Here is a 27,406-nt window from a genome sequence, read left to right on the forward strand (position 1 = left end):
AAACGCACCCTGGGAACCGTTCAGCACCATCTCTTCCCTGATTGTGCCAACCCACTAGCGTGGAGGAGCCTGGCAGTGCGCTGGGCTCCGCGCGGGGAGCCCACCAGGGTAAGACTCGGGTTGCAACTTTTCAAATCACCCGGCTGCGGGACGTCAGGCAGGCAGGGGACCGGGAAGGGTTGGAGCGCCTGGCCTGTGCGGCTTTACTCCGGGCGCGCGCTGCGCCGAGTACTCGATGCGTGCACACGCGGCCGTGGGCACTGAACACAGCGAGCTGGGTAGGGGTGCGGGGGCTGCATGCGTATTAGTCGCTAGTGGGAGCTCGGGGCCTCAGTTTCCCCACCCGCAGAGTGCTCGCCCCGCCCCCAGAGCGGCCTCCGAAACAAGTCCGGTCTGCGGGGACCCGACCCCCAGCCCTGCCTTTCGTGGCTTCCGCCGGCCGGGAGGTCCGTCCTCTGCGCCCCACCGGAAGTTCCCGGACGGGCCGCGGGGAGGCGGCGGCACTGAGGTTGGTTGCCCTGCACCACTCCCACCACGCCTTCAGACCCCAGGCGCTCCGCCTAGAGCGCCCCAGCCCTCCGATCGATTGTACGGGCGGGACTCCCCAAGCTCCAGCCCCACGGACCTCGGGACCTGGGATCCGCGGCTGTGGGCCCCGCCCGGCGCACTGCCCTCGCCCTATCCACGCGCGCCCGGGGCCTCCTTGCGGCGCGTTCACCCTGAGCAGTCGCAGGCTATTCCGGTCTCAGAGTGTGCTCGCACCTGGACATTAGCTGTGGGCTGAGGACAGTCACCTGCGCTTGCCCTGGGGCAGGGCTGGGAACCACAGAGGCCTCTGGCGGGGATGGGGGGGCGGTGGCTAGCAGTGCAAGACGGTCCTGCAAGCCAGATGCCCAAACAGACTTCTCGGGGGAACTGGGGATGCCCCGAAGGACGAGGGGGAAGATAGGGAAATAACGTGCGTGGCCCAGACACTCCAGTGCGCAGACCCTAAGGGTGGAAGTTGCAGACGGGCCAGTGCAGGTTCCAGGTGGAAGGGAAAGGGGTCAAGAAGATGGATAAGGAGCAGCGGCCAGAGGCCAAGAGGGAGCGGGGCAGGAAGGGAGGGAAGGAAGGAGGGATTCCGGAAGAAAGAGCTAAGAATGCTGAGCAAGGGCTGGGAGGATGTACAAGCGGAGGCATCTGGCAACCTCCACATCTATAACCTCAGGGGACAGGTTCCAGAAGACTCAAGCACCTGTGTAGACAGTCTTTTCTCTACATTTTACTGCCAAGTGAGGAGACCGGGTGGAGGAAGGAGGGGAATTGGGGATGGGGGTGAAGAACATTTCGAAGCATTTGTGGTTAAAGCACAGGCTCTGGGTCCGGGCATCCTGGCTCATGAGCTGCCATGATCACTGACCTTCTGGATACCTGGGTTCCCTCCTCTGTAAAGTTGGGGTGATGATGGCAAATCTGCCTCTCTGGGTCACATGAAAATTGGATGAGATGATGTCTAACAGTACTTAACACAGCACTAAAAAAGTAGTACTTGTTATTTTGCACTTGTTAGTAGAGCGACTTGGACATATTCTGATGCTGATAGGAAGGAGCCGGTAGACAGAGTCAGTGAAGACAGAGGACACCGGAGAGTGACTGGGATGAGGATGGGGAGATAAAGCTTGGGTGCCTCCTTTGTTCCAAACCAGGGTGGGGAGGGAACAGGTGGACGTGCAGGAAGTCGGCAGTCCTGACAAGCAGGGAAGACAATGCCTTTCTGATGGTCTCCAGTGGACCTCGGGGTGGCTTGCTGAAAAGGCTAGGCAGGCCCAGCTGGGGGTGAAGTCCTGATGTAAACTGCCGTTGCAGGACACAGTGACCTCCTTGCCAGCAGCCCCAGCAGCCCTTCCATCCCAGGGAAGGCGGGCAGTTGAGTTTATCTAGGATGGCAACCTGCCCTGCCCAGGTGGGAGGCTGTGGTCGATGGCTGTGAGAACATCAGATTAGTGGAATTTACCCTTTTAATCCTCTTCCTTGGTTTTCAGTGGAGAGGCTGTGGCTGTCATCCGAGTAAAATGCCGAAGCCTTCCGAACATTGCACTAGGGCCGTGAGCCATGCTACACTTTCACCCAACATCTTGTCATCACAGCAGTTGGATGAAGTAGATATTATCATCTCTGCTTTACAGGTGCAGAAGCTGAGGTTCAGAGAAGCTAAAGACCTTGTCCCAGGAGCCATAGCTAGTAATAGTGGATCCAGTGTCCCTACTTGGATATGTGTGACCTCAGAACCCATGATTTGAAGCCACTGTGAAAGTTTGCAAACCCCTATCGCAGCCCAGTGGTTTTCCATCCGATAGATGAGCCAAGCAGGATGCACTGACCTCCTTGCTAGGCTCCAAGGCTCCACCAGCTTGCCTTGCTTTCATCTCTTCTGTAGTGGGAGAACACAGAACTTGGAGTCCTGCAGCTCTGGTTTAAGGCTGTGTGACTTTGGACCACGCATCTTGCTTCTCTGAGCTGTGCATGGCTGCAGAATTCCCCACGGGCTGTGGTAAGGATTGGAAGGCATTATAGACTGGCCAGGAGCCATTGTTTCCACAGTTCAGTTTTCCTGCAAACATGGAGCTCCAACCCACTTGGCTACTGAAACCATTTCCAGTGATCTTGGTCAGTGCTTTGTTCTCCCTGGCACAGGGAGGTGGTGGCGCTTGACCTGAGTATGCAGCCACCTATGACTTCCTGAGTGGGGCTGTGGGGAGAGGACTGTACGCAGCCTGAGGTCCCAAGACCTTAGACTTCAAAGGAGGGGAGGGCCCAGTTTGTCACCGTCATGATCTACGCAGGATGCCACAAGCAGGGTTGAGTCCTCGGAGGCTTCCTGCTGGTTCTGGTGGCCTTGGTCGTAGGGTCGCTGAATTGTAGACCCTGAGTCCACCTGTTGCAACTCATTTTTATTTTTTAACAGATGTAGGGTAACCAAGATCCACATGAGAAAGTGACTTTCACCTGAGCTTCCCGAGACACGCTGGACAGGGCAGAGCTAAAGGACCTACAACTTGAATTTTTGGACCTGCCCCCAAGACCCTGGGGAAGGTGAGCACCGCCGCTGAGAATTCTCTGTACTCAGAGGTCCTAGGTAACAAGACAAGTGGCCACCGGTGAGCCCCTGAGGAAGTGGAGGAAGTCCAAGGAAGCCTGCAGTTTTGACAAGAGGAACTCTGTGGTCTCCGAAAGTCGGCGACAGGGTTCTTTGACTCTGACTCATTCCCTTGCTCTTTCTCACTCTGAAAAATGACTGGACACTCCTGAAGGCTTCAGTCACCTTCCAGGGGATTTTTTTTCACCACAAAGGGTAATTCCTGTTTCATCCCTGCTGTGACTCAGCTGTGACGTTGAACCGAACGAGCCAGACAGAAGATAAAGTCACCAGAGACTCCTGCCCACCAGAGAGGGTGGCCCAGGCCAGAACCCACCTCCTCTCTCCCCTCACGCTCCACAGGGCCGGTCCTCTGGCCAGCCTTGGATCCTGGGATGGCCTCCAGCTCAGCCAACAGCCCCCACCCGGCCCCCGATGAGAACGAGTTCCCCTTTGGGTGCCCCCCAACCGCCTGCCAGGACCCGCCAGAGCCCAGGGCCCTCTGCTGCACAGCCTGTCGCCTCGAGAACCTAAGGTGAGGGTGTGAGGAGTGAAGGCAGGAAGAAGGAGCAGGGAGGGGCCGTAGGGTGGCCTGGTGCAAATGCTGCTGGCCGTGTACCTCAGCTTTCCTGTCAGTTCAGCTGTTTTCTGCCTCGCAGAATTGTTACAAGGCCTGATATATAACATTCAAAAAAGTTCTTACAATAGTGAATATAAACTGCCTTGATAAATGACAGACTTATACAAATGGATCTCATCCTGTTGCTGGGAATCCTCCCTCCTAGAAGGGACCAAGATATAGATAAAATATATATTTATGCTTTTTGTTTGTGGTTGTTTATTTGCTTTTGGTTTTTGTTGTTGTTTTGGGGAATGTTGGAGACTGAACCCAGGGCCTTGTACTCTACCACTGAGCTATACTCTCAGCCACCTGTATTTATGTTTAGAATAGAAATGGCTCAGAAGTGTGAGACATCAATAGTAACATCAGCATCCCGCCTTTGGCAACTATTGGGCACCTACTGTGTGCCAGGTTTTCTTTTCTTGGGTCCTCAAAACAGCCTGGAGAGGTGGGTAATGTTACTGTCCTATTTTATAGATAAGGACACTGAGGCTTCCTGGAGAGATGAGGTCAGCTTGCCTAAAGCCAGTTTCTAGCAAATATGTCCTTAAATGGCCATGCACCACCAACATGACCTTTGGTTTGGGGCGTAATGGTTTAAGAAGGTGGGAAAACTGAATAGAGTAAGTGAGAAGTCTAACGTGATGATAAAGGGCATGCTGTGGGCAGAGGCGAGAAGCTGTGGAGATGGAAAGGCCAGGTGTGGGGTGGAGGGGCAAAGCTTCACTGCCTTTCTCAGCCAGCGGCTTGCTGAGGGCTCATCGCGGGCTTCGGGGGTGGCTCTCTGGACCTCTCCACACAGAGGAGGGCATAGATGCTGACCAGAAGACAGAGTGGCTAAGTCAGTAGCGCTCACAGTGGGTCAGAACCACTTGGGAGCTTTGTGAAAACACAAGTGCCCAAGTGCCACCCCACAGAATATGACCTCCGCTCCTCACTAAAAGCCTGCAGGCGAGGTAGTTTCTGAGGCCCCTTCTTGTTCTAATAGGCCACAGTCATCTGTAGTTAGCAAAACCAAGAAGTGGTAGCCAAGTACGGTGATGCACACCTGTAATTCCAGCGCTCTTGGCGGCTGAGGCAGGAGGATCACAAGTGCAAGCCCAGTCTGGGCAAGTTATCAACTTAGCAAGAATCTATCTCAAGATTTTTAAAAAGGGCTGAGGATGTAGCTCAGTGCAAAGGCCCAAGGTTCAATCCCCAGCCTATACCAAATAATAATAAAAATATCAATAATAATAACAATGGGCCAAAACTAAATAAAGGCTGCTGAGCAGAGCAAGTGTCATCACACATCCACAGTCCCTTGCCTAAACCCCTGGGGCCAGATGTGTTTGGGAATTCTTTTTATTTTTCAGGGTTTAGAAAGGCCAGCCAGCACATGATGTAATTCTTCTAGCGGGGACAGAGGCAGCACCTTGTAATCAAGCACTTTAATGTTTCTGCAGTGGAAGATAAATATTCACACTAAGTGGGATGAGTGAGGGCCAGCTGAGGTCAGGTTTGGCTGCAGAAAAAACATTCGATTTCCTGTGCTTTTGAGGCTTGGAACAATGGACCTGCATGATCACTGGTATCAGCACCCGCACTGGGCAAAGGTCAAGATTTTTGGCGCTGCAGGGATGGAGGGCGCCAGGGAATTGTGTGCCTTGCTCAGCAGGATTTGTTCATGTTTCCCCAGGAACAGCGAAGATCGGATCTGTCCCAAATGCAGAGGGGAGAGCCTCCAATCTGAAAGCCCCGGAAGTCTTCTGACCCCGGAGAAGGTACGTTGGCATGGCCAGGAAAGAGTCTTTGCCCATTCTCTTGGTTGGACAAGCTTGAGGCCAAGCGAGCTCAGATGGCCTTGGCAGATGCCTCCCTCCTTTGCCTTGAGCCTGTACTAAATTCACTTTGTAAGAAGTGAGGAGCCTGGTGTTCACAGAGGTGAGACACCTGGCCCTAGACCACCCAGCTGATGTGTGAAAGATTCAGGGCGAGAACCATCATCTGGACCAGGGGTCCCTAAACTGTGATGTGTGGGCCAAACCCAGCCCACCACCTGGATTTTTGTACGGCCCTCAAGCTAAGCATGTTTTTTTGTTTGTTTGTTTGTTGGTTGGTATTTTTAAATGGTTGGGGAGAAAAAGAAGGCTGGTATTTTGGAACACATGAAAATTATATGAAATTCACATTTATATGTCCATAAATAAAGTTTTATTGGTACATAGCCACATCCATTCATTTATGTATTGTCTGTGGCTATTTTCTCCCTGCAGTGGCAGAGTTGAGTACTTGCAGTGGAGACATCAAAGGCCAAAACATTTACTCTCTGGCCTTTTACAAAAAAAATTAGCCAGCTGGTGATGCAGGGAGAGGCCACTATCAGCTCCCTGCTAGGCCACGTTTCTAGGATAAGAAACATCTTTGGAAGTATAAGAAGTCACAGAAACAGCCTCAGGTACCACAGTTTAGAACTCTGGCCCCCGCAAGCGGGAAAGACCCTCAGCCATGTGTCCATGCAGACGGGTTCCCACATGCCTCTAGAACCAGTCCGTTCCCCCAGTTTCATGACACCATAATGAAAATCAGGAAACTTTAGTAAGTTTCTTATGAAGTTAAATTCTTCCATTTGAACAGTCAGCCTTGACTCTATGCTTATGTCCCTCTGATATATTTCACTGTATAAATGTGATGATACAATAGTAGGTGGTCGTTTTCGGTAAGACCTTTACTAGGTACAACAAAAAGATGGCAATCTTTGCATTAATCTCCCAATTAAAAAAAAAATACTTATATGGATCCATGACTAGAAACATACAGAGTCGCTACTTAAAATCCAACCCCCTTATTTGTTCATTTAGATGTGAGGCCCAAGACCGCTGGGGAGTCCCAGGGCCAGAGCTCCTCAGTAACCCGCCTCACTGCCCCTCACTGAGACAGATGCTCAGCCACTTTCTCCTTTAGCAACAGTGGCCCGCAGACCAGGAACTTGGTTTCAGGAACCGTTTTTGTGGCTAGAGACAAATCCCAGGCCCTGTTTCTCTCTGCAGAATAAGGCCACTGAGTTGGTTCTGCAGGGCCTTTCCAGGGTCTGTGATGTCCAGGTCACAGGTCAGTGGCCCCATGGTTGCTTTCACTCACACCTCCTTCTCCCTGCTGTGCACTGGTCCTTGTCATTCAGAAAGTTTGGGGGAATTTTCTGCCCTGTGCAGGAAAGTTTGGAGGGCTTTCCTGTCCTTTTCTCAGCAGCTCCTCCTCCAGCAGGGCCTCAGAGAAAAATAACCAGGATCCAGTGCATTTTCCTAGAACTTGACATGCTCCATTTTGGAAAAGTCAATACAGTATACTGACAGGTGGGAGAATTTCCTGAACCACCTTGTTTGGGTGTCTTATTGCACTAGCTATGACACAGGAGAAGCTCCCTGACCCTGTGAGCTGTCTGAGGCCCTGCCTGATTGCATGCTCCAGAGCTGTTGTGTTGAACTTGTTTTATTCCTGCCTCTTAACAAAGTTAATACCCACTCATTATATAAATGTTAGATAGTACGGGTAAGGTAGATTGCAATCGCTTAACCTGGTGACTTTAATTTTTCTGTCTTTGTCAAAGCAAAAGCTAACATATGTCAGGGGAACCTGGAGCCCCACCCTCTTACTTACCCTGGCTCTTTCTTTTGGCCCCACCCCTGAAGAACTCTGGGGATTCGAAGTGCCCCACAGCGCACAGTTTGAAACTTGCCCCCTTAAGCCAGAAGTGGTGGGCTTACAGGCGATCTAACAGGCCACTGGGTAGGCTGCTATCTGGATTTGGGGGGCAAGGGCCTCCTTGCCATGGGCAGACTTCAAGAGGCACCAGCCCCTCCCATCCCTGCTGGTTTCCCACCCAGTGTAATCATCAGTGCTCAGGCAGTGGATTCTGCACAAAGCCACAGAGTGGAAACACCAGGGACTGACTACTCTGAATCCTGCCCTTCGTGGGAACTTTGGGGGACTTTTGTTCAAAGAAAAGCAGCTGGTAATAAGTGAACACTTTGCGTATGTGGGAATTCCTAAGTCTGTCTGTGCATCTGAAAGAACCTGGGAAACAGAGGCAGGGTGGAGGGACCAGGCTGGGCTGGAGCCCCACTGCGCGAAGCCCAGGGGTGCCCATCCTCGAGGTCGTTTTCTGTGCCATCTGCTTATCAGTTTATGCCCATCCTCTGACTTCATTCAGTTACAATCCCCGAGAAGGGACTGAGCCACGGACAGGTTACCTAATGTAAAAAGCAGGTATTAGAGGATTAATGTTGACCTAGTTAGAGATTAGGTTCTTGCCTGGAATGATCTTCCTGAAGAAGTGACGATAAAGTAAGGAGCAAACCAGTGGCTGGGAAATAGCATGCAAGTCTGTTTGCCGAGACCCCCGCAAACAGTATTGTTTCTCTCACTCTCTTCCCTCTGAGGCCCTTTCAAAAATGTCAGAATCACACTGGCATCTGATACTGGTGGCTCACAATGGTGCCACAGCTTTTCCTGGAATCTGAAAATGACAGGTGCTTAAGCTTCTTAGTCTCATTTCTACCATGTTTCTGATTCCTGCCGCTTGAGTTCCTGTCCTTCCAAAGATAGGGAGCTCCTTACTCCGTGGATGGCTGCTTCCGTGTTCCGAGAACTCTGAGCGTTGCAAGTATTCCTTCTTTGTCTGTATGATGCTGAAGTCTGTCTCTTTTGAGGGTCACAAAGGGCAAGGCAGCCTCCATTCCTAGGACCCATCCTGAGGAAGACACGAACCACGTCCCTGTTACATCTGTCCCCAATCTGTGTGCGTCTGGGGCAAACGTGTTCCTGTTTGTCTGTGTCCCTTGAGATGAACCTCCAGACCCTTATACTTCTGACTTGGGCAGTTTATAATCTCATCAGTCCCGTGGCATCTTGTGTGGTGGGTGGTAGTGGTGCCACTATTTTACTACCAGGTAATATATGTAAGGCCCAGGGAGGAGATATTGGTGCCTGGACCAAAGTCACATGGCAAGTGAGAAGCAAAGCCAGGCCCCAGTTTCTGCCTCCTATGCTGGTAACATCATCTCTGTGCTGCCTCCAAGTGGGGGATTACTCCCCCAAAGTCTTACACACATTTAAATAACACGATCATCCTTAAGTGCCAGAATCCAATAAATGTGATGGAAAAACCACAATGCCCAGGACAGAGAATCAGTCAGGGGCTCCAGGAGGTGGCAGTTGAACCGAGCTGAGCCAAGGTAGGCAGAGAGGAAACTGGCACAGTCACAGAGGAGGGCAGGAACTGGCAGGCAGCGACGACAGGCCAAGTCCCCTCTGCGGCGAGAGTGCTCCCCTCAGCACCTGCTGAGGCCTGAGCAGCAACAGGTCCCCCGGGCCTCCAAACCTGAGCCGTCTCCATGCCCCGCCCAGCAGGCGGGCAGCCCGGCACACTCAGCTCCTTTTCTGCACAGCGGCTGCCCAGAGGCGGCACCCAGGCCACTGGCACCCTCTCCACACTCACATTCCTGGAGGGCCCCAGGTCCCTAAATGGGGGCCTCCCACTGGGACCCTTGGTGACCTCATCACAAAGGGCCTGAGTGGCCAGGGTGACTGGAAACACCACACAGCCCCAGGCTTCGCAGACCTAGACAGAGGGCGAGTGTTTCCCCACGCCCAGGACTCTGTTTTCTCTTTTTCTGTTTCTTCCTCAGAGCAAATTCCACTGCCAGCTTTATTTTTAGTAACTTGCAAGCAGTACAGCCATTCACACAGGGGCCACTTGTGGCACCGAGGGGACCCCAGAGTTGGCCCAGGACAGAGCACTGTTCTTTCTCCCTAGCCAGGCCTGATTCCTTTTCTGTCCCATCAGTCCCCAGCCTTCAGGGGAGGCCATACTCTGATCAGATGAGGACTCCATGGTGGGGAGGGACTCTGGAAGTGGGCTCCAGGCTCCTGGGCTGCCCTGCTTGGCCTTGCTGTGTCCTGTAAGCCCCTGCACTGGGGCCCCGGCTTCCTTTCCCGGATGAGAAAGCAGAACCTGAGCCCTGTCTTCCTTATGGTGCTGGGAGGTTCTGACAGGCCACAGACTACACAGGCTGGAGCGAGCCGGCATGACCTGGAGCGTGCCGTCCACTCAGTTTCTCTGTCCCTATTAAGGTGAAGTGAATCCAGCCCTGCCTGCCAGAAAACTGTCACAGGGACCTTTTGAGACAACATGCAAAAATGCTTTGGTCACTGGGCATGGTGGCACATGCCTATAATCCCAGCACTTGAGAGCCTGAGGCAGGAGGATCACCCTGGGCTATACAGTGAGTTTAAGGCCAGCCTGAACTACATAGCGAGACCTTGTCTCAAAAAACAAAACAAAGCAAAACACAATAAAAAAACCAAAGCTTTGCTCCTCTATAATTGGATGCTTTGGGGACTTACATGTGTAGGGGTGTTTCTTGCCTGTCAAAGAAAATCCAATGAGAAAACAATTTGTGTGAAATTAGTTGTTAAGAGTTTGAGATGTGGAGGTTAAATGAGGCACATGTGTTGTCAGGATGGGGGGAGGCAGCGGTAGTGCTTAATCCATAGGAATAAGGCAGGTAACGGTCGCTCCACTACTCCCAGCTCACATGTTGTGAACACTGTGTTAGACAAAAAAAGTCCCCTAAAAAGATGTCCACATGCTGATCCCAGAACCTGTGAATAGATCGTCTTGCATGACTGTGTTCATTCACTAGGGCTGCGGTAACCAAGTGCCACAGACCGTGTGGTGCAAACAACAGAAGTTTGCTTCCTGAAACACGGTGTTGGCAGGGTTGATTTCTTCTCAGGTGTCTCTCTTTGGTTTGTAGATGGCCATCTTTTCCTGTGTTGCCATCCGGTATCCTGTGTCCACATTTCTTCTTCTAAAGACACCATTCCTGTTAGATTAGAGCCCACCTCATTTCAATGTAGTGAGCTCTTTAAAGGCCCTGTCGCCACATTCTGAGGGACAGGGGGTTCGAACTTCAACATAGAAATTTGGAGAGGGGCACACTCAACCCATAACAATGGCAAAAGAAACTATAGTATGACTAAATGAAAGATAACCCAGGACTCTAGGTGAACACGATATGAGCACAAAGGCCCTTGTAAGAGGGAAACAAGGGAGTCAGCAAGAGATTGGAAGATGCTGGGCTCCTGGCTGTGAAGCTGGAGGAAGGGACCCCAAGCCAAGGAAAGCAAGCAGCCACTAGAAGCTGAAAACACAGGGAAACAGATCCTCCCCTACAGCCCCAGAGGGAACACAGTCCTCCTGATACCTCAGTGTTAGGACTTCTGGCCTCCAGAACTGTAAGATAATAAATATGTACTATTTTAAACCATTAAGTGCATGGTAGTTTGTTACAGCAACAATAGGTAACTAATACTAGCACTTCCATTACCTCATTTAATCCCCACCATTACTCCCAAAGGGGTGGGGACTGTTATTATCCTCATTTTGCAGATAGAAAAACTAAGACTGAGGAGTTAATGAGTCCCCTGGAGCCACCTCTCTAGGATGTGAAGTGACAGAAACAGGCTCTGAACCCCAACAGGTTGGCTCTGAGACTCACACCCGTAACTTTCATATGCTAAGCGATCAGGAACTGCTGATAAACCAGACAGCCTGGCTGGCCACCAAGGCCTCAGAAGGTCTCACAAGTCACCCCTGTCCCTCCTCCATCAGCACACCACCCCACCCTGGTAACACAGCCTAGTTAGCAGGACCTGGACATCCATGCAGCAGGCAGTCACCAATCACATGACCCAGGGGAGGCCCTGCTGCCAGAGGACAAGTGATGTCTGGAATGCCACTGTTTGTTTGACCTTTCACCTTCTATCTCTGATGACTCACATGAAGCTTCTACCTTTAGAACCACAGAGGATTTGAATCATGGACATTTAGGGAATTTTAGGGCCCAGGGCCATGCGCCAGGCACTCAGGTTCACACCTGGCTTCAGGCCTTTCTTATTCCGACATGGCATTGAAAGCTCCCTGTGAGGACAGGCTTCATGATCACCGGCTTCCTAAAACTCACTCCCCATGAAACCTCTGTTTCCCATTCTTGGTAGGGAGCACTTGTCCCCAAAGCAGCAGAGTGAGCTGTGCTCTGTGTCCCACACTGACTGTACTCAGCAAGCCCCCAGGCCTCTGCTTGTTTGACTTGGAGAGAGGAATAACTAGTGTGGCTTTGTATTTGTTCAGCCCAAGAGACCTCTGTCCTTGCCTCCTTTTATCCATATCCTCTCCCATTTTGCCTCCATCAGATCATTCTTCCAAAACAAAATAACAAAGCTCTCATCTAATCAGGTTATTATTTCCAAGCAATGACACTCGCTCATCATAAGCATACAGTTCAGTGAACCTTGGGTACTGTATATAGTCACGTGACCCCTGCTGCAGTCAAGATGGCAAACATTTTTGCCCCCAAATAAACTACTTTGTGTCCTCACTTAGTCACCCCACTCCCATCCCTGCAGCACCAGGCAACCGCTGATTTACTTTGAGTCACTATCACTGTGCACTTTTCTAGAAGTGCTTCAGAATAGAATCAGAGTATGTACTTTTGTGTTTGACTTCTCTCATTTAGCACATTTTGGAGGCTCATCCATGCAGTTGTGTATATTTAATTCCATTTAACTGCTGCGTGTTGTGTTCTTTAGTGTGGATATACCGCAATTTGTCTGCTCACCACTGACTACAGTAGATTGCTTATAGTGTGGGGCTGTTATGAATAAAACTGCTATGAGCATTCATATCTGCATCTCCTTCTGGACATATATTTTCATCTGTCCTGGGTCAGTTTCTGAGAGTGAGATGTGTGGGTTACATGGCAACTTTATAAGTTTGATTTGTAAATAAGTTATTCTAGAAGCATGGTTTAACTTCACACGATATATCATAGAGTTTTCCAAAGCATCTGTACCATTTTGCATTCCCACCAGCAATACAGGACAATTCCCATTGTCACTGTTTTTCACTCTAGCTGTTCTAGTGAGTAGATAGTGGTGTGTCCCTGTCAATATAGTTTATAGATCTCTGCTGACTGGTGATATTAAGCATCATTTCGTAGGGTGATTAGTCACTCGTGTGTCTCCTTTCATGAAGTATCTGCTCAGGGAGCTGTGGGAGACCTGTCCTGACTGAAATAGCAGTGCTGTTCAGAATGACAGTGAGGACCCTGGTCCTGTTTGGAAGGAAGGTCACAAAAGGACCAAGGCTCAAAGGGAGGAAAGGAGTTATCAAGCAGAGGGAACGGCATGTGCCAGGTCATATGCCCAGATCCACTCCTGCCCTGGTGGATCTTGGTGCTTTGCAGAGAGCCCTAGGGGTGGCCACACGGATCCCCATAGGATCCAATGGCATGGTTGTTATTTCCAGGTTCATCCCGAGGTGGCCAAGGCTGGAGTTGGGTGCCCCTTTGCAGGTGTTGGCTGCTCCTTCAAGGTAAGTGTGGGAAAGGGGTCTGTCTACTGCAATCCCGGACCTTTGGGTCTCCCTGCCTCATCCAGCAGCTTCCCGTAACATCAAGCTACCCTCTGGATGACCCTTGTACTAATGACTTTCCAAACCATTAATCCCACTATTAAGTCATGGTAGTATGCAGGGAAGTTTTTGTTTTTGTTTTGTTTTGTGGTACTGGGAAATTGAACCCAGGGTTTTCACACTGCACTACCTCCCAAGCTTTGTTTTTGAATTTTTGAGATAGAGTATCACTAAATTGCCAAATTGCCCAAGCTGGGTTCACACTTGTGATCTTCCTGCCTCAGCCTCCCAGAATGCTAGTAAGGAAGTTCTTAGTTTCTTACTTAAGCCTTGGTGTTTAGTCATTAAAAGACCCCTGTGCCTCTCTCCATGGTCCTGAACCATCACTGAGCTCAAGGGCAGGGCAGGACTGTTGCTCTACAGGCTGAGATTCCTGTGGCTCAGGGTGGGCATGTCTGATGCTGGAGCCCTCTGGTCCCTCCCACTGTGCAGTGAGCCACTTCCCTCTGTTGAGGAAAGGGTCTAATGTCCCTTGGCAATCTTCAGTTCCAGGGCTCTCCACTGTTCCCCAGTCCTTCCTCCACCTCTTTTCTCACTGATGGTTCTGCTCTCTCGGCAGGGCAGCCCGCCATCCCTACAGGAGCATGAGGCCACCTCCCAGGCCACCCACCTGAACCTGCTGCTGGGGTTCATGAAACAGTGGAAAGCCCAGCTGAGCTCAGGCCCAGGTTCGGGGCCCACAGCCCTGGAGCAGAACCTGTCAGACCTGCAGCTGCAGGCAGCCGTGGAGGTGGCAGGGGACCTGGAGGTGGATTGCTACCGAGCCCCTTGCTCTGAGAGCCAGGAGGAGCTGGCCCTGCAGCACTTCATGAAGGAGAAGCTGCTGGCCGAGCTGGAGGAGAAGCTGCGTGTGTTTGAGAACATTGTCGCTGTCCTCAACAAGGAGGTGGAGGCCTCCCACCTGGCCTTGGCTGCCTCCATCCACCAGAGCCAGGTGGACCGTGAGCGCATCCTGAGCTTGGAGCAGAGGGTGAGCAGGAGAGGCAAGTTTTCCCTTGAGGCCAGCTCAGGGAGCCCGCTTGGCCCTGTCCAGTCCCCAAAGCAGCAGTCCAACCTCCTAGTCATTCATCCTGCTTAGAGCAGCCACTCCCCGCTTAAAACTACCACCCCTGGGTCCTAAGACACTCTAAGAAGAACCATGGGTCAGAAGCTGTAGTCAAGGTCAACCCCTTGCCCTACCCAATGCTTCAGTACTTTTGCTGAGCTTCTCCTGGGATAGGACACTCCCTCCTGAGACAGCTCTTTCCATTGCTGGACATTTTCCACTATGATAAAGATCTTCTTTCAACTAAGCCAAAATCGCCATGGCAACCCTTTAGAGATGGAGAGGCAGTGAGTATGTCTTGGCCCATCCCTTCTTTAGACCAAATGTCCAGCATCTTCTTCAGAGCATGCTGTTGCTTGCCATCCCTGTATGCTCTGGCCTAGTCTCTAAAGGATTCCATATTTTTGGAGACTGACTCCAGATAATCAACTTATCCACCAGTTCTTGGGCCATAGCTGATACCGTTCCGAATGGAGCCACTCACTATGCAAATGTTGCTTTTTGCAGCAGCGCTACATCATGTTAAGTTAGGCTTACATTTTAGTTCCAGCTCCACCACTAATTTGCCTGGCAGACCTGAGCAAATCACCTTCTCTCTTGGGACCTCAGCTCCCCCAGCAGTAAAATCAGGGCTTACGTTTTCTTTAAGGAGGCTCATTTCCATTCCTGACTCCCCTTACCTGTGTACACCCAAGACTAAAGCTATAGTCTTTCAAATCTCACTGGGAAAGTTTAGTAGGAGGACCAGATACTGGATTCAGATGGCCAAGTAAAGCCTTTATTTATATAGTTTACCCAGTAAAAGGTAGGCCCCATGAGGGCCACAGCTGGGTCATTTTCCCACCCACAAATTTCCTAGCTCTACTCTTATAGGCCAGACACTAGGCAAAGCATGGAAACAAATGAAATGAGCATGGGTCAGTCCCATGATGAAGGAGAACAAATGGTCAGAAAGATGTAAAACCACTGGAAAGTTCTGTGGGAACATAGAGCAGCTGGGCTAAGGCAGTAGTTGAAGGCTTCCCACAGGAAGGGCCATACGAGCTGGATCCTTAGTGAATGAAGTTGTCCGGTAAGGAAGTCCAGGCAGGGCATAGCACATGCAATCACAGACTCATGCACCTGAGTGAGGCATGGTCAGGAAAGCATTTGGGGCAGATCTATCTCCAGAACTTGCCATCCCACCTCATCCCCAAGCTGGGTTCTGGTGTCCCTGGCTGAGTGGGTTTCCTTGCAGGTGATGGAGTTGCAGCAGACCCTGGCCCAGAAAGACCAGGCGCTGGGAAAGCTGGAGCAGAGCCTGCGCCTGATGGAGGAGGCCTCCTTTGATGGCACCTTTGTGTGGAAGATTACCAATGTCACCAGGAGGTGCCACGAGTCTGCTTGTGGCAGGACCATCAGCCTCTTCTCCCCAGGTAACTCCTCAAGGGGGCACGGAGACCAGATGGGGAAGGCAGGCCCCTCTGAGCTGAGAAAACAGCTGGCACTGGGACAGCGTGCTAGGTCCAAGTCAGACCAGTGTCCATCCGGCCACCTCTTACGACCCAGATCTGCATTGGGACCATGGGGGCAGCGGGCAAACTGTGCTGAACCAGGTCTCTAACCCATGCACAGGAGTGGGCGCCTGGGCCCCGGGGGAAGCCTTTCCACTTCCTGAATGACAGCACACTGCACAAACGGAGAGGCACTGTATGTTGTTATCTACTTCATGAGGCTGTCAGGTATGAGAGAGAGGACCGTTGGTGCCAAAGGGGGTGCAGGTGAGAGAGATGTAGGTGGTGGCTTTCACAAGGGAATATGTGGGACCCACGTCCTCAGAGAGCTAGCAGTCTGCAGTTAGATAAGGAGAGGACTGAGTCAGAGTTACCCACGCTTGTGCGTAATTGTGGGCAGACCATGGATGTGTGTTGTGTAAACTGGGGCAGTACTTGGGAAATGTTTCTCTTAACTGATGTGTATTAATATAACAGTGCTTATATTTGTGTATAATATACTTGTTCTCTTTCACACATGCACACAGTGGCAGCTCCATTTAAATAAACTGAACCTCAAAAAGGCCAAGTCCTTACCCAGCAGCCAGCTGTAGATACGGGCTGAGCCTTCTGTACTTGCCCCTGTGTCACACACACACGTGTCCGGGTAAACGGGTCGGGGGGATGCGGACATGCAGGTGGAGTTCTGCCAGCCCTGCCTGTGCTTCAGCCCTTCCGAGCTCATCTGCCTCTCTGATGAACCCAAGACCCACTGAGCTGGAATCATGAAGAAGTGGTGGAGTTTGCCCAATTCCAGAGCAGCGCAGCTTCCCAAAGTAGTCCGCTTGTGGAGATGGCCCTCTTCAGGGGTGGCCACACCTCCTGCCCACACACTGTTCCTCCTGGAATCTTTGCACAGAGGGAAAAGCGAGCAGTCCCTCTGACTTCCTGTTCTACCAACATGTAATGGGCAGAGATGAGTCAGCCTGGCAACATGTTCCTCCTCCACCCCCTTCCTGCCCAACCCTTACACCCCATCCCCACCCAGGGCACTGTCCCCAGAGTGTGACAGTTGTCAGAACCGGTGCCCAAAAGGACAGCCTTCTCAGCTGCCCTGGGAGAGAGAGCCCCATGGGTTCCTGTGGTTAGTCATCGGCAGTGATTTGTCCCTTGGGGCCTTTGCCAGCCACTTCCTCTTACTGGGCTTAGTTTCCACACTGTAAAATTAGGCCAGTGAGAATGGTGGTTCTCAAAGTGTGGTCCCTCGGCCCGCCGCATTGGCATCTCCTGTGAACTTGGTAGAAATGCAGATTCTTGGTCCTCCCTCACCACCGCTGAATCAGAAACCCTGAGTAGGGGGCCCATCTGTGATCCTGAAGGCCAGCAGACAACCACTGAGCTGGGTGATCTCCAGTAGCTCCTTCCCTTTTCTGTACTGTGTGTAGAGAAGGCAGGCTGGGCTCCAGCCCCAGCCATCTTAGATGTGAGCCACTGACCTTGGGCATGCCTGACCAGTACACCCAGCCTCCTCGTCTACATGGTCAGTGCTTCCCAGCTATATTCCAGGCTGTGCTGACTCTGGCCCCACATTCCAGCTTTCTACACGGCCAAGTATGGCTACAAGTTGTGCCTGCGGCTCTACCTGAATGGGGATGGCACGGGCAAGAGGACCCACCTGTCACTTTTCATTGTGATCATGAGAGGGGAGTATGATGCTCTGCTGCCATGGCCTTTCCGGAACAAGGTATGGGCTGGGACTGGGTGAGGGCATGAGGGGATAGGGAGAGGAGCATGGGAACCTGGGTTTTAGTTCTGGTTTATGAATTGGCTGTGTAACCTGGGCAAGGCCCGTGCTCTCCTTGCATTATCAATTTCTCCTTTTATACAACAAGAAGCTGAGTTCAGATCTAGCAGCCAAGGCACTCCCTGAGCCCAGGCACTAAAACCTCTAGAATATAGCGTTCCTGAAGGGCTTATAGAAGTGGAATCCACAAGGTGGACTGGATAAGGACACCTTCCTGGAAATGGTGGTGTGAGGCCAGCCTTAACCTGCAGGACTTCAGGAAAAGGGAAGGAGACAGATATCTCTACACTCCACCCACTCCTGGCCTCTGGCCTCTCAAAATGCCCAAAATCCAGAACATTGACCACACCCTGTGCTGGCAAGGACATGGAGCAAAAGGAGCTCTGATTTCTACTGCTGGGATGGAGAACGGGACAGCCCCTTGGAAAACAGTTTAGTGACTTCTTATATAACTAAACGTACTCTTACATATGACCTAGCACACTCCTCAAATTTACCCTAGAGTTGAAAATGTATGTCCACATCAAAGGGAAAAAACCTTTACACATGAGTGTTTATAGCAACTTTATTCATAACTGCCAAAATTTGAATCAATCAAGATGCCTTCTAATAGGTAAATGGATAAACTGTGCTATATCCACATAGTTGTGTATTACAAAATAATCAAAGGAAACAAGCTATCAAGCCACAGAAAAATGTGGAGGAACCAAAACAGAGTTTTACTAAGTGAAAGAAGCCAGTCATACTATATGTGTCCTACTATAGGATATTCTGATGAAAAAGGCAAATGTGTGGAGACAGTAGAAAGATCAGTGGTTTCCAGGGAGTGGAACAGAAGGAAGAGGAATAGAGATCCCCGAAAATAGATAGGGCAGTGAAACTCTTCTGTATGATATCACAGTAGTGAATGTGTGTCCTTATACATTTATGAAAACTCAGAATGAACACCACCAAGAGTGAGCCCTAATATAAACCATGAACTTGAGTGATACAGATGTATCAGTATAAGTTGATCAGCTGTAACAAAGACTCCCCGCCCCATACAGGATGCTGATGGTGGAAGAGGTTGTGCATGTAAGGGGAGAGGGGCCATGTAGGGAATTCTATTTCCTACTCATTTTTTTCTGTTAGCCCAAAACAACTCTAAAAAATAAAGTCTATTAAAATGTTTAAGGGACAGTTAGGGAGGCTAGGCTTTCCCTGCAGGTAACAGCAGCTTGGAGTGACGGGAAGGTGTCACGCCTGCAAGCTTCAGCTGCAGTGGGAAACAAGCGGGTGGTCAAGCCAGGTGGGTCTGAGTAGGAGTCAGTAGGCCACTGTTCCCATATGTGCTGGGGACATTTTGCTTTCTGGTCTGAGGATGGAATACAAGGCCTCGTGCGTGATAGGCATGTGCTCTACCACGGAGATACACCCCTCTAGAGACACTGTTAGAACACCTGGGGCAGGGGCTCACCTCACTAAGTGGTAAGGCCAGGCCATCCAAGCTTTTGAGCCTCCCCTGGGGATTGTCAATGCAGCCAAGTTTAAGAACTACTTCAGTAGGAAACGGAACAACCTTAGTTCCTGATGGGCATTTCAGGACATGTGCCAGGGAAGGAGGTTTGTGTCATGGTCAGATGATCAGCTTCTTAGAGTACATGCATCTCTGTGTGTGCCAGGGTGTGATTAACAGGGCATGGAGTGACAGCCCTTCAGGAGAAGGCCTGTCTGTTCTCACCCAATGCCTGGCCCCAGGAGATTCTGGCTGTATAACCCAGAAGGTACATTTAGGTAACTGAGTACCCTCTTGGTCTGTACTTTGGCCCCCAACAGCCAGTCAGGCTTGACTGTGGCATAAAAACCCCCACCCTTCCTGCAGGCCAGCTGATCCTAATCAGAGGACACCTCTGAAGCCTGCTCGGAGTAGCAGGTGCCTCTGATTACACGAGTCATGCATACCACACGTGTGGTCCTTACATTGTTTCTTTGGTTCCTGGTCAATCTGAGCTGAGGGTCCACACAGCCAACAAGTACGTAGCCCTCTGAGCCTGCACACTGGGCCTACAAGGCTGGATGCTGCTGCCTGGGACCTCATCTCCCACCTGCTCCTGCCCTGCAGGTCACCTTCATGCTGCTCGACCAGAACAATCGTGAGCATGCCATCGATGCCTTCCGGCCCGACCTCAGCTCAGCATCCTTCCAGCGGCCCCAGAGTGAAACCAACGTGGCCAGCGGCTGCCCACTCTTCTTCCCCCTCAGCAAGCTGCAGTCGCCCAAGCATGCCTACGTGAAGGACGACACCATGTTCCTCAAATGCATCGTGGAGACCAGCACTTAGGGCAGCAGGGGGCCTCCTGAGGGAGCCCCAACCCAGCTTGGCAGGGTGACTGATACCCTCCCCTGGTGCCCACCATCCCAGGAGCAGGACAGACAGCTTGGCTGTGGGTGCTGGCAGGATGGTAGGACCTTGGGCTAGGACAAAAGGGCAGAGGGTTCAGGAGGGGGCAGGGAGAATTGCTCCCCTCAGCACAGACCACACAACATGGGACACCAGTGAGCCACTCAGCCCTAAAGCTTGGGGCAAAAAGGCTGAGCCAGGCAGGGGTGGTGCATGCCTGTAATCCCAGCACTCTGGAAGGCTGAGTCAAGAGGGTTGCAATTTCTGGCCCAGCCTGGCTACTTAGTGACTTAGTGAGATCCTGTCTCAAAATGAAAATAAGAAATAAAAAAGGAGGTTGGGGATGTACCTCAAAAGCTCCAGATTCAATCCCCAAGTGCTACAAAAAAAAAAAAAAGAGAGAGAGACTGGACTGGGCCTGAGATATAGATAGTGAGCCAGAGCTTTGGGCCTGAGCAGAGAAGCTCTCAGGGCAGGAGAGTCTCTGCAGGACCCCCACAGAGACCTGCCAAGAAACGTGCTGGCTCCTCCCTGCTGGGCTCAGAGCCAGAACTGGGGATGGAAGCGGGAGGTGCCAACATGAATTCAGCCCATCCAGGCCTGTCACTGTCACTGGATGTGAACATGCGAGTCTAGAGGATTGCAGTGGGGAAGGGCATCGAGTTGGGTGCTGGATTTGAAGACCTTCAATATCAAGAAAGCCAAGAACATCTCTCATTCCGGGCCTCCTGGCCCAAGTGAGGCCTGGGGCCATTCAGGAGCTCATGCCCCTACCCCTCTCCCTCACCCACCCCGCCTGCCTCCTACATAGCAGTCTGTGACCCTCCAGGGACGTGCCACACGAGCGCCTGAGGACAGCCCTGTCATAGGTGTGATTTGTCCCTTGTGTCTTCATGTGTACCACACTGCAAACCTTGCTCCCATCCTGACAGCTTGTGGTGACAGGCACTGACTTGCTTCCCCTTGACGAGTGAACGTCTGGCCCATCAAGCCCAGTGGCTTATGCTTCTGAGCTGGTGTCCTAGCATGTGACACCTTCCTGCAGCCTTGCTGAGTGCCAGGCTGGAGCGGGGGTGCGGGACAAGCCACTGTTCTGCTCAGGACAGCTGTCACCCCGAGCCTTTCGTTGCTCATTTCTGATGGGAAGAGACGTGTTGACACCTGCACATGTCATAAACTATGCGTGTCACTGGGGGTGACAGCAAGATGTGCACCCTGCTCTTTTCATTCAGTGGGGGAAACATGCATGGTAGCAGATTATTATGAAGAAGAAGAAAACTCTTCAACCAGGGAGGCTTAGTGGAAGAGGCATCGTGTAAACCCAGCCTGAAATATTGTGAAGTGCAGAGGATGGGGGCATGGGCGAGAGAGTGGCCTCAGAGATGGGGGCATCCAGGCGGCAGGCAGGATCTGGTCGCCAAAGGGTAGAGAGAAAGGCAGAAATGAGGGCTGGGCCCAGGGCACGGAATGCATCCGAAGCTGGCTTCTCATCTCTCACAGGTGACTCAAGGGTATGGGAAGCAAGTCACGGGCAAAGGCACTGATGCCATGGACCCTCACAACCCCTCAGTGAGGCAGGCACTCAGAATCCCCTCGTACAGATTAGGAAACTAAGGCCAGACACCTCCTCACCCAAGACAGGAAGAGTTAGCGCTAGAAGCCAGGTTTTTTGCTTCCAGTTTCCTTCTTTCCTCTCCTAGCTTCCTTGGGGGGAAGTCCTCAGTCAAAATGAGGTCACATCTTCGCAGGAGGCCTTGGGGGGACGGGGGGGAAGCGTCCTTCTTCCTCAGTCAAAATGAGGTCACATCTTCACAGGAGGCCTTGCGGGGAAGTGTCCTTCTGCCTCCAGCCAGAGGCCAGCCCTGAGGGACCTCCTGGTGCTACCAAGGCCACATCCCAGGAGGGCAGAACCAGCAGTGAGCCCACTCTGGACTGCTCAGAGCCCAGGTCATTGTGTCTACAGGCACAGGTGACCCTCAGGTGATCTATGCCTTTAATTGCTAATTTCTGATTGTAGGAGACACTTGTTAAAAGTAATATTAAAAGAAAGAAAAACAAAGTCAGCCATGAGTCCAGAGTCCAGAGAGTACTACTGGGAATGGTTTAGTAGGTTTTCTTCCATCTTTTTGAAATGGTAGATACAAACACATGCAGACTTTTAAGGAAATGTAACTAGAATCACACCAATTATACTTTTATGCTTTCCTCTTTATCCTGAACATCCCACTGTTGCCTCTTCTACCATTAACCCCCTTGTTACAGGCAAAGATAAAGTAACCAAGGAGAGTAAAGTTGCTCAAGGCCACTCCAAATAAGTAGTGGAATCAGGATTCATACTCAGGTCTTTAGACTGCAAAGCCAGGGCTGAAATTATCATGACTGTTTTCAGATGGAGAAACTGAGGCACCAGTGGGAAGTGATGTGCCTGAGAGCACAGGACCAGTTCCTGAGCTACAGAGTCAGACCTCAGGTCTTCTGGACTCTTCTCTTTCGGATTGGTGCTGAGGAGAGGACTTGCCTCGAGGGTGCGGAGGAGTCAAGGGACCCAGAAGCTGTCAAGTGAGAGCTCCTCATGGTATGCACTTGTTCAGAGGGATAGAACAAACAGGATCCACTTCCCTCTGCTGAGCTGGGGCTTTGATTTCTCCTTCCATCATCCAGATGAAGGCCCAGGGATATAGCTCAGTGATGCAGAGTCTGCCTGGCAAGCACAAGGTCCTGAGTTCGATTCCCAGTACCCTCTGAAAAAAAAATCCAGGTGACAGTCACAGTATAATTGTGAGGATATGAGGGTCACAGCAGCCACTTGCTTCATGCACTGGGAGTCCCCATCTAATAATGATAGGATGAGAAACACCCATGAGTGTTTTTAGCTAAGTGCCAGGCACTGCCCTGAGGGCTCGCTCTGTGTCAGTCCTTACAACCTCCATCAAAATCCCACCGGAGAGGCGACACTGTTTCTGTCTCTGTTAGAGAGGTTTTCTTATCGCTGTGTTTTCAAGAGGTAAAAATCACTCATCCAAACTCACACAAAGGACAAAATCCAGGACTGGAAACCAGATCAGGCTATGCCAGGTTCAAACCTAAGTTCAGTGATTTAATCAATGGCCAGAAGCAGGCTATTGTTATGACAAAAGCACAGAAACATAGCTATCAGCTATAAGATCCAGTTTGAACTCTCTACAGATTAAAAATTAATTTTTTAAATAGCCATAACAAAATGACAATACCTATCATTTATGGGTATCATTTCTAAGAATCATTTAACATACTTGCTTTGCAGGTATCACAATAGGGCTGAGAGGAAGATATTATTTCCTCACTTGATAGATGAAGAAACAAGCTCAGAGAAGTCAGGCAGTTTTCTCAAAATCACACAGCCGATACTCATGTCTCTGCCTCCACAACGAGAAGGCTTTCCCATTGTGGTGTCATCTGCAGTGATTTAGGGGACCAGGAGGGAGTTGAATGACCTGTGTGATGTGCATTCTGGACAGGCTACTGGCCTTCTCTGGAATTCCTCCATCCAGAAGAAGGGAGGTGGCTCTGATCTAGAGTGCTTTGCTTTGGGGGTTTGCATGGGTGGGATTCACAGCAGCTGTGGGTTGGATGAAGTCAGAGAACCCACTGCTGTGCCAGTGACCCTCTACCAGGACCTGGGTTTCACGTGCCACCTTAGCATCGAAGTGGTCGTGTTTAACAAAGCACATTCATGTGGCCCAGACAGGCTGGGGACCCCTTCATGGGGAGCTGGGTATGCACTCATCTGGGCCAGTGTGTTCTTCTTTATTGGGTCCTTTCCTCAACTCCCACCTGTCTCAAAGCATTTTTCTCCATGGCTAATCAGGGGGGAGGGATACATTGCTAATGGCATCATACCTGTCACAGTTGACCATAGTAAAAGCAGGGAGGTCAAGACGTAGAAAGAATGTATTAGTCAGCTTTCCCATCACTGGAACCAAATGCTTGACACACACCATTTAAAGGATGAAATGGTTCAATTTGGCTCATGGTTTTGGGGGCTTCAGTCCATGGTTGGCTGGCTCTGAAGCAGAAGGGCACAGCAGAGCCAAGATGTTTAGATCACAGTGGCCTAGAAGCAGAGCAGGAGAACAGCAACCAAGAAGAGGAAAGGACTAAGGAATGTCAGACATAGACCCCGAGGCCACACTTCTATGACTCACCCAGACACCCAAAAGTGTGCTCCACTAATCCCTGGATGGATCCCAAGCTCAATCAAGTTGACACCCCACCCTAACCACCACAGGGAGTAAACACTGGACAAAGCCACCCAGTGGTTGATGGCTTGGCCTCTTCTCTGATGGTGAGATCAGTGAACCATCATCCTACTGAATCCTTCACCCCCACTCTCCCACTGCCCCACTGTCTAACCCCTCCTGCTCACTATACAGCTGGTACACACGGAGGCCAGGACTGCCCAGCGCAGCTTAGTGAGCACATGGGGTGGTCGACAGAAGCCCCTCAGGCTGCTTACTCTTCCACACCACAAGGAGCCCCTGCCTGGTCCCAGCCCCAGCCAAAAGCAGCCCCACAGGAGGAGCAGGACTAGGTGAGAGCCAACAATGCAGGGGGCACCTGCCAGCGGCTGCTCCCAGGGCTTGCTTCTAGAAGGGGAAAAGGGGTAAGGACCAAAAGACAGGAAAGGCTTCGAGGGCCATAGCAGTCCCCATGAGGTCCCCTAGACGTCCAGAGCACTATAGGTCAGGGAAGCAGAGGGGCAGCCAGCCCTCACCCTCGATCAGCCTCGGCCCAGAGCCAATTTGTAACACTTGTGCCCAGATGGCTTCGTGACTCTTCCACACAGCCCTCCAGCTATTCCAAGAGCCCTTCATACCTGAGAGGTCCTCTGATCTCCACACTGGCCCTGTTTGTATTTTTACAGAAGAGGAAACTGAGGCTCAGAGAGAGGACAGACAATGTGGCACAGTGGGGAACAGTGCTACACCAGGGTTCCTTTTCTGGCTCAACCAGCAGCTCACTAGGAGCTTCCAGTGAGCCTCTCCCTTAGGTCTGGGCCCTGGTTTCCCCAACTGTAAAAGGAAGCAGCCGAACTCTACAGTCTCTGGTGTCCCTCTTGGCACTCCTCCTACCTCAGGGGATCAACAACCCCTAACCTGCCAGTAGATCCCCCCTGTACAGATAAATAAGCACTTATGCAACTGGTGGCACACTGCCCCTGCAAGGCAGGCACAATCAGCCAGGGAAAGGAAGTAGCTTTGCCCACCTTCCCACAGTTAATTCACCGCTAAGCTGGGACAAGATTCTCCCTCTTTGTTCCCTGGAACTGCTCTGTCCAGGGTGGTAGTCACAGATCCACAGGGGGATTAAGCACGTGAGGTAGGCAGATGATGGCTCTCCACAGATGGCCACATCCTAACCCTAAGACATGGGAGTGTGTGACTTTACATAGCAAAGGGGACTTGGCAGACACGATCCAGCGAAACATCTTATGGTGAGTGAGTAGTGTCCTGGGTTACACAGGTGGAACCCATGTGCTCACAAGGGTCGTTATAGGGAGAGTCAGGAGGGCCCAGGGCGGTGACAACAGAGGCAGACAGAGGTGGAGACAGAGACAGAGAAGATGTGATGGTAGAAAGTTACGGTGATACACTTGGAAGATGGAGGAAGGGTTATAAGACACAGAAAGCAGGCTGGAAAGGACAAGGCCCAGATTCCCCAGCCAGACCTTCCAGAGGGAATACAGCCCTGCAGACACCTTGACTTTGTCTCCTGAGTCTCATCCAGACATCTGACCTCCAGCACTCTAAGACAATAAACTGTTGCTGTTTTGAGCTGCTGTATTTGTGGTAATGTGTTACAGCCAGCCACAGGAATCTAACACAGCACTTGAAATGTGGCCAAATTAAGATATGCTGTGAATCTGAAAAACATACCAGATTTGGAAGGTTTCATATAAAAGAGAATTTGTTTGTATTTTGATATGGGTGACATGCTAGCATGATAAAATTTTGATAAAGTACATTACTAAAATTAATTTCACTGTTTTTTTAACATGGCTCCTAGAAAATTTAGAATCACATCTGTAATTCTCATTATATTACCATTGGACAGCACTAGCCAGCTTCTTCTCTGCCTGGCCACAGGGAACAGTGGTCATAGCCAGCTCTGTTGGAGTCTGGGATGGGGGCCTTGTGCTGGGTAAAGGAGTCACCCACCCCCCTGCGCGCGCGCGCGCGCGCACACACACACACACACACACACACACACACACACACACAGCTGCAGGTAGGGAGTCCCGGTGGTGGGTGAGTGCCCCCATCCCCTCTTCCTCCTCTCCCATCTGCCTCTGGGCCTGCCTATGTCCCTGCAAGATGTGCTGGTTATTTTTAGAACTCTCCACCTCACCACAGCTGGCTCCAAAGCTTGCTGGGTGCGAGCCAACCTCGGGACAGCCATCTCCTGCCAAGTGGGGGGAGGTCTCAGGAGAACCCAGTTGTGTGGCTCTGAGGCCTTTCAGGGCCTGTGTGCAAGCTCCCAACATCCCTGGCAAGTAAAGGATCATAATCTGCTTGTTTTCTGATAGTAGAACCAAGGCAAAGAAGTCTCCACAAGCTACAAGGTGGCCCCACTGGACCCTGGAACTTGGAAGCAAGTCATCTAGCCTGGGCCTTCCTTCCTCTCAAAGGTCTGACACCTCCCAGGGCTGGTACTGTGGACCCTGCCCACTTCATTTCCAGAGCTTGCTAGGTCTTGTTCAGGCTTTCTCTGGGGGCTTTATATATGTTTGAAAGGAGGGTATTTTGTTGTTTTTGTTGTTTGTTTGTCTGTTTGGTTTTTTGTAGGGCAGGAGATAGAACCCAGTCTCACTAAGCCTGAGCTCTACCACTGATCTATATTCCCAGCCCTAGGAAAGTCTTCTAAGCAAGACAAGAGCAAACTGCAGATTTGGAGGGAGGCAGGCAAGTAGATGAAGCTTAGCTTCAGCGTATGCAACTCAGCATCTCCAAATGAAGTGGGTCAAAATAATTCAAAAGATCCATAAAAATGACATAAAAACCACAATTGCCTTGTGGTTCAAACCCCAAGCTCCAGCCTCAGGAGAACCTGGGTTCTGATCCCTGCCTCTTCTTTCAGAACTCCCTGACTTGGCCCTCTCTAAGCCTCTCTCTCCTCCACCACCCAAGTAGCTTCAGAGTGGTCAGAGGTCTAAATGAGGTCATAGACATTCTGTACATACTAGCACAGTGCCAGGTAGTGGTGATCTTTGGCAAATACTAGCTATTGTGGGCCAGGGGTGTAGCTCAGTGGTAAAGTGTTTGTCTAGCATACCAAAGGCCCTCAGTTCTATCCCCAGCACCACGAAAAAACAAACAAAAAAACCAATCTTCGTGGTAGTGCACTTGCCTCCAATGCTCAAGGCCCTGGCCCCAAACCCCAGGAACAACACAAAAAAAAAAAAAAAAAAAAAA

The 27,406-nt window shown here is 51.1% G+C and overlaps 1 protein-coding gene across 5 annotated transcripts; it reads left to right on the top strand.

The window, feature by feature from the left end:
- On the top strand, window positions 1–27,406 carry Traf1 (TNF receptor-associated factor 1). 5 transcript variants are annotated; one of them, XR_001233625.1, is made up of 9 exons: window positions 1–108; window positions 2,948–3,653; window positions 5,419–5,503; window positions 13,090–13,155; window positions 13,814–14,224; window positions 15,537–15,714; window positions 17,367–17,515; window positions 19,677–22,530; window positions 26,521–27,406. XR_001233625.1 is itself a non-coding variant. In XM_013513241.1 (8 exons), exons 2-8 carry the CDS (start codon window positions 3,514–3,516, stop codon window positions 19,893–19,895), a joined length of 1,248 nt encoding a protein of 415 aa, XP_013368695.1. In that variant the 5' UTR covers window positions 1–108; window positions 2,948–3,513; the 3' UTR covers window positions 19,896–27,406. The 5 variants fall into 5 exon arrangements, 3 of the variants coding, with proteins under 3 accessions (XP_013368695.1, XP_013368694.1, XP_013368696.1); XR_001233626.1 differs by having other exon boundaries at window positions 26,524–27,406; XM_013513241.1 differs by having other exon boundaries at window positions 19,677–27,406.

The sequence above is a fragment of the Chinchilla lanigera genome, unplaced genomic scaffold (assembly GCF_000276665.1).
Source record: "Chinchilla lanigera isolate Chin_1 unplaced genomic scaffold, ChiLan1.0 scaffold00018, whole genome shotgun sequence".
Lineage (NCBI taxonomy): Eukaryota > Metazoa > Chordata > Mammalia > Rodentia > Chinchillidae > Chinchilla > Chinchilla lanigera.

Coding starts and splice junctions, on each gene's coding strand:
- Traf1 (XM_013513241.1), top strand. CDS start 3,514: ATGGCCTCCAGCTCAGCCAACAGCCCCCACCCGGCCCCCGATGAGAAC. Junction 3,654..5,418: donor TGTCGCCTCGAGAACCTAAG/GTGAGGGTGTGA, acceptor ATGTTTCCCCAG/GAACAGCGAAGATCGGATCT. Junction 15,715..17,366: donor CATCAGCCTCTTCTCCCCAG/GTAACTCCTCAA, acceptor CCCACATTCCAG/CTTTCTACACGGCCAAGTAT.